Source organism: Mixophyes fleayi, chromosome 11 (genome assembly GCF_038048845.1).
Source record: "Mixophyes fleayi isolate aMixFle1 chromosome 11, aMixFle1.hap1, whole genome shotgun sequence".
NCBI classification, from domain to species: Eukaryota; Metazoa; Chordata; class Amphibia; order Anura; family Limnodynastidae; genus Mixophyes; species Mixophyes fleayi.
Genome location: NC_134412.1, coordinates 14,636,897 through 14,651,282, shown reverse-complemented (window position 1 = coordinate 14,651,282; position 14,386 = coordinate 14,636,897). Strand labels below are relative to the sequence as shown.

At 40.2% G+C, this 14,386-nt stretch overlaps 1 protein-coding gene across 1 annotated transcript; it reads right to left on the bottom strand.

Moving 5' to 3' along the window:
- Nucleotides 1–282: 282 nt before the first annotated feature.
- On the bottom strand, nucleotides 283–10,281 carry LOC142106869 (uncharacterized). The gene is made up of 5 exons (XM_075189909.1): nucleotides 10,183–10,281; nucleotides 8,091–8,204; nucleotides 4,909–5,058; nucleotides 1,739–1,912; nucleotides 283–589 (listed from the first exon to the last, which is right to left on the bottom strand). Exons 1-5 carry the CDS (start codon nucleotides 10,277–10,279, stop codon nucleotides 384–386), a joined length of 741 nt encoding a protein of 246 aa, XP_075046010.1. The 5' UTR covers nucleotides 10,280–10,281; the 3' UTR covers nucleotides 283–383.
- Nucleotides 10,282–14,386: the final 4,105 nt, after the last annotated feature.

Genomic DNA, 14,386 nt, shown 5'->3' with positions numbered 1-14,386 from the left:
AAACAGTAAACAGTTTAGGCTGAATGGAACAATGGATTTCCAGATCTTGGCAAACAACAGGTAAATAATAATGAAATTCAGCAAATAACTTAACTGAAGCCAGTTTGCAGTAGTAGCCAGAAACATGCAGGTAATCCAGGAACAGAGACACATGAGCAGGCTAGGAACTTCAATGACCAGCAAAGGATTCTGGAAAAGGCAGGCATACATAGACCTCAGACAGTTGTGGATGATTAACTAGCAGTGCTAGTTAACCCCTGATAGTAGGAAAGGCCAAACAGCAGCACCTCTGGAGGATCACAGCTACTGCAGGGTAATATGCACACAGGGAAACAAGGCAAATCATAACACAGGATAAAATGCACACAAAGATACAAGGTAGATCATAACAGCGTATTGACATATTGTAATAAAATGAGAGCAAAGAAAGTCCAGGAAAGGTACGAGAGAAAATTTATGTTGCTGCTCCCCATCGTGCAGGTTATGTTCACTGTTTTGCCATGATGATCAAAAGTCACAAAGCTTCTCCCATAAATGCAACAGTCTTTTGTCCCGCAGCCAGTCAGTGACTCAACACTGTTCCCATACTCTGGGAAAAAAATGAAAGATATCAAATTAAAGAGATAAAATGCTTATGCATGAAAAAAATATCTTTATGTAATATTTTGTGATCTTGACCCGAGACCCAAACAACCAGGGGGTAAATGTATCAATATGCGGGTTCTTCAACACCCGCGTGTTCAGCCTCTTCCGCGATTAAATTTCAAGCGGTGCTGCATTGTAAAGGGAATTTAACCCTTTACAATGCAGCGCCGTTTGAAATTTAATCACGGAAGAGGCTGAACACGTGGGTGTTGAAGAACCCGCATGTTGATACATTTACCCCCAGATCTTTATTGTCTGGCAACTCACACGTGTGGCCAAACTGGAAACCGATCCTATTGTTGGTGCACATTCTGAGTGGTAGAAATGACAAGATCAGCCTGTGGGTGGTCGGTATAACTTTGATTAGTAGACCGTCCTTGCTAAACAACACTTGCAATGTACACTTAAATAAGAGACTACGCACTGTCTATCTGAATTTTTTTTTCCCAGAGAGTTCTGACTTTTGTCTGAAAGAGTCATGACTTACTGGAAAAAGGGTGCAGTGTTGCCCAATACCGGCGTTTTTTCGGCATATCTAAGGGTCTAAAGACCTGGGGCCTGATTCATTAAGGATCTTAAATTAAGAAGTTTCTTATTTCAGTCTCTTGGACAAAACCATGTTACAATGCAAGGGGTGCAAATTAGTTTTCTGTTTTGCACATAAGTTAAATACTGACTGTTTTTTCATGTAGCACACAAATATCAACTTTAAATTTCAGTGTACAAACAAGCTATCAAGTATGTGTGTGCTATATGACAAAACAGTCAGTATTTAACTTATGTGCAAAACAGAAAACTAATTTGCACCCCTTGCACTGTAACATGATTTTGTCCAGGAGACTTAAATAAGAAACTTCTTAATTTAAGATCATTAATGAATCAGGCCCCTGGTTTACATTTCTAAATAAAACAACATTTACAGTATAGCTAAACTTTTCTTTTGCTGATCTGAATCAGTTTTACTGTAATGATGAAATACAACTCATCTCCACAAATGAAGAATTTTTTTTTTTCAAAAATCATTTATTGTACTTTATCTATTCATACATATGAAAGCAGCATTTTTATATTCTATTTTTTCAACTCCAGTTACTTTTAGAGTATGGGTCTGGACTGTGTTTCTTCTCAGATGTATATATGATGCAGTGGTCCTGTGTCCCGGTGCAGACCATTGTATTATTGGAAACACAGTTAATAGAGCCATCAGAGTAACAGGCTTGGCAGGTCAGTCCATTATATTCTGGCTGAGGAACTTTGACGAATGACGCTAAAACAAAGCAGGAGAATAACTGATGTGAGAGGCATAAAGGCTTGTACAATATTCTTGTGAACACCTAAAACATAGTATTTCAACCTGCACTGAGTAAAGTCATTAACCCTTATGAAATTTCCAATTAATTTAATGGTATAAAACATATGTAACAATTATGAGGGGGGTGCACCCACAGGGGCGGGCTGGACCGGGGGGCAGGGGGGCAGCGGTCCCCCGGCAGCTCTGTCTAACGGCTATTCGGGCCGCTCCCCCCCCCGTGGATGCAATACTGGACGAATACTACCGTCGGCCGCATCACTTGTCACGTGATGTGGCCACGTCAGTGCACAGGCGGCCGCATCACATGACACGCTGACACGGCCGCATCGCGTGTCATGTGATGCGGCCGTCTGTGCGCCCCCGGGATGCAACCTGCCAGCCCGCGCCTGTGCACCCACACATTGATTAACATTCATAAGGAAAGAAATATGTGTCTTACAGGGCACTCAATGGCTTCTGAATCCTTTATACATAAAAATCACCAATTTGATTGATATGCATTAAGAAGTGGAAGATTCCTGTATTAACTCAACTACAATTATGTTTTCTATCGAAATATTAAAAAAAAAAGGGAAAATGTTAATTTTATTGACCCTCATATGTGAACTGATAAAATGGCAGCTAGTTGATGTCAAGCCACGTCAGCACTCAATAATTTATGTAAAGGTTACTTGGACCTCCTATAGTATCTCATTCCTTTATTCATTATTAAACAGTTTGTGGTTTAGTTTATTCTAGGTCATGAAATTAACAATAAACTGTCTTTCCACCATATGTGTAATATTTCAATTATTGAGTAATAATTGGTTTCATTGGATGAAATTATGTTATAATATGCATTAGCTTATACTACACACCGCCTCCAATTGTACTCTGCAAGTAGGGAGTCAAAAGTCTGTTTTTCTGCTACATAGTATTAGCACTATTTCCTCTGCATGATTACCCTAATATATGAGGCTGTCTAGTTGTATGTCAATTAGTTTTTCTATTGCACGTCCACTGCAAAAGTCCTCTATAATGGACTGATTCCCTATTCCTAAGCTGTAACTTCATTAGCACTGATTGCATGGGAGTAATCATACCGCTACAAGTTTAGCTTTTTTAGGGACGCATATAATGCAGCCAAATATATGATTCGTTCTATACTGTCACCCTCAAGCATTTTATATTGAAATAGCATAACCAGAGGAACAAGTAGTTCAATATTTTTTGTATAAAAATTGAGGTGTGCGTGTCTGCCAATCGGGGTCGCTGGAGGATCAGGGAGGGGGGGCAACCTCGTGGGGTTATCAGTGAGCAGGAGAGGGAGGAATCTCATGGTAGGAATAAGCAAGGAGTATTACTGAGAAGCAGATGCTGGGGTGCGTTGGAAGGCATGCCAGGGGTCCCACACTCTATGGAAATTGGAGATCTTGTCATGGAGTAGATTTGGGAGGTACTCCATGGAAGCCACATACCAGACTCTTGAAATCAGTTCCTGGAGGCCCGGTGGGTGGGGGGCGGGCGGCTTCCATGTCTTTGCTATCTGCATACATGCTCCCGCGCATACATGTTGAACCAATTTGCCACTGTATTTGGTGAGACATTTCACCGGTGATCATAACAGCATAGTCAATGGTTCTGGGGAAACCTCAACACCCAGAATCTGGGTGATCAGAGCAGGCACCCGGAGCCATAAATTTGAGATGCTGGAGCATAGCCACCAGATGTGGAAGTATGTCCCCACATTTCCACAAGCCCTCCAGCAGAGTTCCGACGTGCCCGGATAAAAATTTTGTAGCTTCATGGGAGCTATGTACCACCTGGTGTACACCTTATATGCATTATCTCTAATAGAGGTGTTGATGGAGATCTTGGAGATCCAAAGCCTTAGCCAGGACCATCCCTCCAAATCCAATGACTTCTGAGTATCAATTTCCCATGCGGCCACAAACGGTTCAGGTGACAGAGAGGAGTGACAAAGGAGGGAAACCAATCCTGAGAACCCTACTCGGTACATACAACTCCTCTCAAAGGCTGTGGATTTGCATAACTTAATCGTTCGACATTGGGCTTGGATTAAACCGCAAATTTGGATGTAGGCAAAGTGCAGTGATGAGGGAAAGCCTGTTTTCTCTCTCAAGTCGGGGAAGGTTTGTGGGGCAAATTCACGTAGAATATAGGTGAACTGAGCGATGTCGGCTTTCTGCCATGGTGAAGCGTAGGAGGTAGAGTTCCCTGCCAGGAAGTTTGGGTGGTGCTATAGTGGTGTGAGAGGGAAGGGGAATGTTGTAAGCTTCCAAAGCTTTAGGAGTCTGTCCCACGATCATCATTTTAATAAAAAAAGTATAATTATGTGTTTGCTAACACCAATAATTAGCTGTTATACATTGACCCTTTCTCAAACTGTCTTTATTTCATGCTTACCAGCACAAGAGTAGATGGAGTACACTACGGTGAAGCAGCAGCCACTATGACAAACGATCTCAGCGTGAGTATTATTTTTCCTCAAACTACAAGTTAAGGCTACACTGGGAGAGACATTTATCCTTATTATTTTTCTGACTTGTCTTAAAGGTACTATGTTACTGGGAACAAGACGCAAAACACCTTCATGTATTCAAGAGTGGATAATTACCTTGTATATTCAGCGCTGCGGAAACCTTGTGGCACCTTATAAATAAATAATAATAATAATTTTCCTTTTGGACTGTTCAAAAGCAGGAATATTGGAAAGTTTGGGGCATCAAGCTGGAATTTTGAACTTACCAAAAGGACTATTGAAGACTGATTGATTACTTTCACTAATCCCTAAGAAATGACTATTTACTATGCCAGTCTGACTCACTGATACACGCTATTCTTATACTAGCTTTTGTTATACACGCCAGGTGTAGCGCTGTAAGTATCCATTTCTACACTTACAGTTCTGCATGTCATTAATTGCTCCTATTGTAGTAATATATTCATACCATGTACTGTTGGTGGAATGCAGTCATATGTAGAGCAACAAGTGGTGCGGATGCCAATGGTTTTCTTAGGGTGAGTGATTGTGATGTGCAAATTACACTCACTGGATTTTCCACATCGCAAGATATGTTCTGATATCACAGTGCCATTGTCTGGAATAGAAGACAAGTTCTCATACAAATGATTAAAAAGTGCCCACAGTTCAACATTTATTTAATAATTCATAACCGCTATACATGTTCTGGAGAAGATTTATGGTTTGGCTTCTTATATTTAGTAAAAAAATCTGCATTAAACCATAGTTGCCTACTCTCCCAGAATGTCCGAGAGACTCCCGAATTTCTGGGAGTCCTGCCGGACTCCTGGGAGAGCAGATCAACCTCCCGGATCCTAATAATCTAAATATTAATGTAGCGGGGACGGGGCTTAGGATGCGAATTGAGCATCATCGTGGCCCCGCTCCCTGCTTCAATTGGTCAGAACGGCTGATGGCTGTTTAGGGGTGGGGCCAGATGATGCAACACACCGAGCCCTGCCCCTAAGACAGACACCTCCCCCTGATCTCCGGGAGCCCTCCTTGTGATAGTCGGCAAGTATGCACAAAACATTAGGGGGTAAATGTATCAAACTGAGCGTTTCAGGCTGGTTTGAAAAGTATAGATGTTGCCTATAGCAACCAATCAGATTCTAGCTATCATTTTGTAGAATGTACTAAATAAATGATAGCTAGAATCTGATTGGTTTTTCAAACCCGCCGGAAAACTCTCAGCTTCATATAGTTACCCCCAGATTTTGTTTCACATTATTTCCTCACCACTTTCCCCGATGTAAGAGGCCATTTCCATTTTCTAAAGCAAAGATTTGGGCTTCTTGGTTTTGTGACAAAAGAAAAATCTGCTAAAATAAAAAATAGTGCCCCTATAGAAAATAAAATAAACAATAGTGTCCCCATAGAAAATAAAATAAACAATAGTGTCCCAGTAGATCCAAAGTGAAGATGGATATTTCATATTTGGAAAAACCCCTACGGACCGAACAGACAGCTCCCGAGGGGCACACAATGCAAAATTAGTTCATCTCTGGTAAACCTGCTACTTAATAGCCAGACAGCCAATCAGGAGAGGTTTATTCCACAGGGACACTTTTTTTTTTTCTTTATGTGGACACTAAACTTTATATTTTATTCTACAGGGACAACACCTGTAGTGCAAACACTTGTGGCACTAAAAGTGAAGGTATGCACTGGTGCACATGTGCATGCTGGCACTTGTAGTACCACAAGAGCATGCACTCTATGTTGAGAGCATAACCTTGGTACCCACCAGCCCGATTTCAAGTAGGCTGGCCTTGTAAAACATGGAAGGGAGGTTTTTTAATAAAAAAAAATGATGTATTTGTTTACATTCAGAAAGGCATCATAGCTCAAGCAGCATATGGTTTGAGATATCACACCTGTCTGAATCACGTATTTTTTACAAAAAAAAATAAACAAGCGCTGCATTGCTATGTGGTTTTGCAAACCTCCGCTTAATACATTGCCTGATCTGCATGCATCCCATTCGAAAAAATTGGGACTGCGCTTTCAGATTGAGCAGCTTTGATTGATGTGCTTTAACATATGGTTTGGTCTTTAGTAAGTCACATGGTTTACAAACTGCACATTAAAGCTGGGTTCTGGTCACTTTATCAAATCACCCTTTTCATCTCTCTTTTATGTATGCTTCTTGTCCTTGGATAATTGCACAGATAAATGACCTTTGTGCTGTGGTTTTACAATATTGCATTATTATTTTATATAGTACCAGCATATTCAGTAGCACTTTACAATCGGAGACATACACTGTAATAAAACAATACTTGGTGGTAACAGACAAAGTGTTGAGAGGACCCTACTCGCAAGCTTAAAAATTATAAGGAAATTGGAATTTAATGCATGAAGTTTAATGCTACTTATTGCATATTGATTCAGCCAAATAATGCTGAGAAAAATCGCTTAGTGGGGATGTGTGTTCCAATCAGGGGTCAGAGGGTTATTAAATATATAGAAGGAGAATAAGTGTAAGTTAATAGAGTGGGAAGAGAAGAAGGGAGTAGATACTTCCTCTTCATTTGTGGGCTCAAATGAAGTTAAGGGGCCTGATTCATTAAGGATCTTAACTTAAGAAACTTCTTATTTCAGTCTCCTGGACAAAACCATGTTACAATGCAAGGGGTGCAAATGAGTGTTCTGTTTTGCACATAAGTTAACTACTGACTGTTTTTGCATGTAGCACACAAATATCAACTTTAAATTTCAGTGTACAAAGAAGCTATCAAGTATTTGTGTGCTACATGAAAAAAAGTCAGTATTTAACTTATGTGCAAAACAGAATACTAATTTGTACCCCTTGCATTGTAACATGGTTTTGTCAAGGAGACTGAAATAAGAAGTTTCTTAAGTTAAGATCCTTAATGAATCAGGGCCAAGGTGCCCAAGGATGCGGGAAAGGAAATGAGCCATTTGTTGCTACGGGAAGAGAATACTATTTCATGCTGAATCTCGTCAATATTGTCAGATGTAGAATACATTATTAAGAAGTTATATAAGAAAAAGTGAGCAGGCAAAAGTCCTTCCACAGTCATACCACACATCAGAATGAATTGACCTTCATCTTCACAGCTCTATTCATTTACTATGAATTACACAAAATGTGAATTTCCAGAGTGGCATTTCACTGAATGGTGAAGCAAATGCTGAACTCGAAGATTGTATCTCTGGAACTCACGTCTGTGAAACATCAAGTTCTGCCACAAAACTCAGCTTATCTGTAAATTGCTGTGAAGTATGCTGACATTATATGAATATATGTTAATTATAATAATTATAATAATCTTTTCTATAAATACAGCACATTATATCGAGACAGGGCAGCAGGTCAGCCAAATGCATGTCTGGAGTTCCATCAAATAGGTGGTAAGCATATCAGAGCTGGTAGTTAATAACACAGTCAGCTCTGGACAGATATAACCTTCAATAAACATATGTCTCCATGAGATAGAGAAGAATATATTTAATTGAAGTGTGGGATACACCAAAAAATTATTTTAGAAAAGTAAGATATATGTTATGGTCTTCAAGGGCTGGGTTGACCAACCTTGATCTAGTTCAGGATATACATCTGGTCACAGCGCTATGTACACTTACCATATATGGACTGGGTATATTCAGATAAGCAGACATCCTCATCCGGCATACATAAATATCTGTCAATCTTGTTTTCCTTCCACTCTGTAGATGTCCTACAGACATGTGTATTTACTAATAAAATCATGGAAGGTTATCTGATAACTGTTTACAGTATTGATATGAAAAACACTTAAAGCAATCTTTATTTATAATACACAGCCTTGTATAATCAGGTACAATTTAACATTTATATAAGCACTTGAACAACTAGATCAACTGGACCTCATGACTGCCTAGAGGACAGAACTGCTTATCATAAGAAGGTCTTTGCCAATTGCCCCAGTTAAGTCTAGTACTGATTGGATAACTCAGTGAAGTCTTAGTCCTTTATCAGTTTGGCCATCCTTCTCATATCATCTGCCAAGTTGTTCAAGTATCAATTTGAATTTATGGCAGAGGTGTAAACCATTTTTGGTGTATCTATATGAATTACATTTAAAGCATATGTGCCTCTAAACCGGTGGTAGTCAGCATATCGATGCTGACTACACCGACAACACTTACCCCGACATCTTCAGTCCGGACGGCTGCTTCCCGTCGAGGATTCATGATGACTCTTCTGTCAAGCGACTTCAGCCAATCACGATGAAGGAAAACCCCTGCGGGACTTGATGACGTCAGTGAGATAGGCGACGCTGTTAACGCTGCTCTCAAGGGGGTAATCTAAGTATGCGTCTATGTACCATGTACTTTAGAAAGGGTTGTACAGTATACATAGCCGCATGTTTACATTACCCCCTTAAGAGCAGCATTAACAGCGTTGCCTATCTCACTGACTTTATCAAGTCCACCTGGCGTCTTCCTTCATTGTGATTGGCTGAAGTCGCTTCACAGAAGAGTCGTCATGGATCCTTGTCGGGAAGCAGCAGTCCGGACTGAAGATGTCGGGGTAACTGTTGTCGCTGTACTTTTCACCGTTTAGCCGTACCCCTCCCCTCCCATCTAAAATATATAGAAGTACCTTAAGGTGGTGTCCTGTGTGTACCAGCTCCTGTAAGAACTATTTTAAGAGCACAAAACATAAATACTGCTAAGAACATGTTTTGTTCCTGTGAGACACCTGCATCTGCTATATTCCTGTGACCAGCACCGACACTGTAATTTACCTCCGACCAGCCCTGCTTTGAGCCAAGATCTACACTGCAGCATCAATATAAGTAAAGCATTTCCAAAATTCTGTAGGGGAAAGGGGACATCCTGCAAAAACACGAGAATTAGAACAATACACGGCTGCTTAATAAGGAGAAATGCTGGTAACAGATCAGACATGCGGGGGGTGACCACATAACTAAACACTTCAGGGCACACCCTACCGCCGGTTGACAGGGAGAGGATGCCGGTTACAGTTCTGACATGTAGCGGTGATCATCAAATTCCTAAACACATGATAGTGCAATCCACTATCACCTTACACAGAAGGGACACTGGAAACAGATCTGCTATGCGGTGGTGATCACTATATACTTAGTACATCAGGGTGCGTTGCCTGACAGAGAAAGGATGCCGGTGACTGTTGCTAGGCAACTGATCCGGCATGCTGCCGTGATCACCATGTTTTTTAGCAGTAAATAGTACAATGAATTGGAAGCTGAGTGGATGCTGTACAACAGTGAGGGTGTCTGGAAGCATAGCCATTCTTTGGCTCTGATGATTGGGAGATGGGGAAACAAAGCTGGAGTTCCCCATTAAACGAATGTAAGTTATGATATTTTTTTTGCACAACTCATCCAAAACAAGATCCTTTCTTAAAAGCAACATCAACCATTCTCTGCTTCATCCAACTTTCACATATATTAAACCCATCAGGCATCTATGGTACAATGCACCACTTAATTGTCAGAGAAGGATTTATGACCAGGATGTTGTGGTGAATAAGAGAGCTAAGAGCTTGCTATGGATCTAGTAAAAGATATTATATGATCAAATAAGGTCATCATCATCATCATCATTTATTTATATAGCGCCATATATGGAAGCAGAGCAATATTCCTATAAAATTGGATGTTAGAACAAACCAAATGATACCTTAATACTTAAGAATAGTACTCACCAATTGGTTTGGTACACATGAAAGTCTCTTTTTTAAGTGAATTTGATTTGAGAATATCTTTTACCCGGCAGAAACTTTCAGCGGCACAGCCATTCATGTCCATTGCTGCTTTGCAACAAATGACAGTTGTTAGTTATGTTCATTATCCTCAAACTAAACTTGAAAACTTGCAAATATTTGCTAAGACAGTGGGCAAATGCAAAACTGACATGGAAGACACAGTCTGTTCACTAATGCTCTGAATCAAGAGAAAATAAAAAGTATGAACAGTGCTGAATCTATGCCCCCATGTCATCTCATGCCCAAGACAAAAGACCTTCCTGCCCAGACCTTACTTAAAGTATTACCTTTCGACCACTTGCTATTTTTAAGTACAAAACTTCTATACACTGTTTTTATGATATAACCAGCTAGATGATCTAATTTTTATTGCTGACTATTGTTAAGATGTATGGCTATGACAGTGAAGATAAGTGATATGGCATCAATTTTTGAAAAATATAAGTATCAAGGTATAATGTTAAAGGATAACCGCGCCCATAGCTGAAACTTCACTTTTGGGTTCAATATTCCCAGTTGAACCTGAAATTTGGGGTCAGAATTCACTCAATTTAGGGTCCCTTGATGTCTGGTGCATCTTACTTCTCGCTGACTCTATCTGGCAGCATTTTTAAAAAAGACCAGGTCACCAGGAACAAGGTCCCTGGGAACTGCTGCACTGTTTTTGCCCCTGGCAACCTTGGGGGGGAATTTATAAATGTGTGGGGTTTTGTTTAAGCATCAAAACATGGACGGTTTTTACCTTCAAGTCACCGGAGAGCGTGAAGTCAAACCGTAAGTGAGGTACGGCAGTTTCAAAACCTGGTGGTTTTTTGGTGGCTTTTAAACCACATCATTTATCAAAGGCTTAATCGCAGGCAGTTTGAGCTCTCTTTCCTGTCCGCATGTGAAAAATAAAATAACGGAATGCCCCCTTTATGAATAATTTAGTGCCTCCTTTTATGAATAAAATGCTGACGAGTTTACAAATTAAGCAAAGGATATTTGTGAAAGGAGGTCCAGGTGGACCTTACTTTATGGAAAGAGTTTTACAGAAGAGTTTCTCAAAATAATAGTAATAGTAATATTCCATTTGGATGTGTGTGAACAGCTTTTGGGCACAACTGGGGTAGTCTGGGATTTGCAGAGGCAGCAAACTATATTTAGAATAATTTAGAATCATTAAGTTAGTGATATTGGAGACAAGAGAGACATTTCCTTCCAGAACGGCTGAAGTTTTGGACAACTCCAACTCCACCAGATGTGCAGGAAAGGACCAGGCTGGCCGCAGATTCTCCAATAATCATCTGTCGCATATAGAAAGATGCCGTGAAGCTTAATTGGAACATAATACCACAGATAACAAATGAATTATCTTTGCTGTTCACATCAATAAAGGATTTCGTAACCCTCTCCCATATGTCAGACCACTGCTCTTAGACCAAGGTCTCGCCAAGGTCTAGTTCCCCTTTTACCCCGTGCATGTCTTTCTCACCATTTGAGATATTTGTAAAGTATCAAGATTAGGCCTCTGAAAGGGTGGTGATAAAACTGTGTAAACGGCAGATACTGGTGATACTGTCCCTTTAAGATTCCAGGCAGGTACGTTAACTCAGAGAACTGAGGGTATAACTCCAACCTAGGGAGGTTTTTCAGGAAGAGGACACCTGCTTTGGACCACGTTGTGGCCATGTGCGATGAGCGGACTGTAGGGAGAGCTGGATTGACCCACAAAGGAATGATTGGGGAGGGAGATGGAGATAGTTTAAACATACTGTTGCAGTAAGACCAGACAGTTAGAGTAAGTGGAAAATAAAATGAGATCAGGACAGGTAGGGTCTCAAGGCCAGGGTCAGTCAGAGAAGAGTTCATATAGGGGTCTCTACTGATGCTGCAGTTTTGATCTCTACCTATACTCTTGTGCCTGGGAAGAGTGTCATTGAACACACTGTGCCAACTGGGCTGCATGGTAATATCTGAGGAAATTGTGAATGCTCAGAACACCTGATCCCATGGAAATGAAACCTCTGAAAGAAGTGAACATGAATTCATGGCTTTCTTCCTGGCCAAATAAACCGCATTACAATCTTTTGAAAAGAGGAGACCACCTTGTTGGGAACCTTGGAAGGATGTTCATCTTTATTTAATGTGACCAAGTGCTGAATTTCATTGAACATATGTGGGAATGAGGTTATTGAATTTGTTACGGTGAGCAGCATGTCTTCACCTTAGAGGACTATTTGATGATGAAGTAGATAGAGCTTTGGGTACCTTGAGTAGCATGTATATTCTATCATCAATGGAAAGGTGTCAGCACGAGACATGTGGACTGCCCTGCAGGTAGCATATGACGGCAAAGGTCTAATGAGAAGAATTAACTTGAGGCGTACATTATATAGGACAAAATTAGGTGCCTGTCAGAATCTGAATGACTATATAGACAAAATGTTGTCAATAACTCAGCAATTAGCATCTGTGGGAGCACAGGTGGATGATGAGGATATTGCAATGGGATTGCTGCAGAATTTAAAGCCATAAATTGATTTCCTGGTGGTAGAGTCAAATGATAGTAAGCTGACTATAGAATTTGTGAGGGCTAAACTGTTGCATTTCCAACAATGAAACCCCGTCGACACCAATGCTGAAAGTTCGGCATTACAAAAGGTACAAAGTCAAAAAAGCCCTAGAACAAATACTTTATATGTTTCAAATGGGACACAAAAAATCTGAGTGCAGATTGAGAAGTGCAATTAGTGCGCATAAAAGGTATGACAAGCCAAATGAGTCAGCATTAAACAAGTAAGATAAAATCTGAGACAGAAGTAAGTATCTGTAGAGAGGTTGTCAGTGCTGAGAGTTCCATAAGGGGAAAAAAGCCAGTCTCTAGGGCAAACTGATCCCTGTACAGTCTACAGTACAGAGTCAGTTGGAAGGTTGCTGGTGCAGTCTTACAATTTTTTAAATTGGATGCAGGCAGTCCATCTGCTGGGGGTCTGTTACTATCTAGCTGCACTGGAAGCTCTTAGTCTTCTTATAAGGGGTTGTCTGATAGAGCTAACTATCCGGCAGACAGAAGAATGTAATTAATCCCCGAAGGCGATAAGCAATCAGGAGAAGGAAAATTCATAAGTAGGGAATAAAGTACATACAAGTAAGCAGGGTAGTCTTACAGATCTAAGGCCAGTTCTTTAGCACAGAGCTTAGACCCTGCATATCTGACTTGAATGAGTACCAAACCACACCCATCTTTTTCTAATATAATATTGATGAGTACCTCGGATAAAAAAGAAGCTGGTGGGTAAATATTTAATATCCTAAACTGCAGAAAAATGGGGTTCTGATTATTATTATATTACAAAAAGAGACACTGATCATTATAATCTCATAAAATTGGGCAATCATCATTGTTATATTATTAAAAAGGGGCATTAGTAAGTATTACTATCAGGGTTTGCATATGGTTTGCATGTGATCACTTTTGTCCTTTTCCCAGCTTGGTACGTTCATATGCATGTGGCCACAGTGTTCTGGTTCATCTTGGTCACTTTCTTGACATCTGGGGGTAATCAGTGTAATCCTGCTGGGTAGTTTCTCACCTTTCCAGCTTCAAATTTCTAGTGATAACATTTACACAGTAGCTTTCTAGTCCATGCTAATTAGAACAGACTTTTCTTTTTTATTGCTTATTTTTCGCATCCTAATAAGCTAGATAAGTCAATCTGCCTGCAGTTTAGCCATTTTTATACATTGTGCGGTTTAAAGCTGCCCAAAAAGAAAAACTTTTGGTTTAACATAACCGTCTGTGATATATTTTGCCTTTGATAATTTTGTTTTATAGAATCCAGTGTGTTAAACATTGACCTCATGCTTTCAGTGAGCAAACAAAGCCACCCATACAAGCGATATCAGGAAACTTGCCAGATAGTGTGAATGCCAGACCCTATGTAATTAAGTTTCTGGGATCTGGTTTAACACAGGGGGCTAGATTTACTAAACTGCGGGTTTGAAAAAGTGGAGATGTTGCCTATAGCAACCAATCAGATTCTAGCTGTCATTTTGTAGAATGCACTAAATAAATGACAGCTAGAATCTGATTGGTTGCTATAGGCAACATCTCCACTTTTCCAAACCCACAGTTTAATAAATATACCCCAGGATGTTCTAA

Coding starts and splice junctions, on each gene's coding strand:
- LOC142106869 (XM_075189909.1), bottom strand. CDS start 10,279: ATGAATGGCTGTGCCGCTGAAAGTTTCTGCCGGGTAAAAGATATTCTC. Junction 8,205..10,182: donor CATGTGTACCAAACCAATTG/GTGAGTACTATT, acceptor TGATTTTATTAG/TAAATACACATGTCTGTAGG. Junction 590..1,738: donor TCCAGACCCATACTCTAAAA/GTAACTGGAGTT, acceptor TTTTTTTCCCAG/AGTATGGGAACAGTGTTGAG.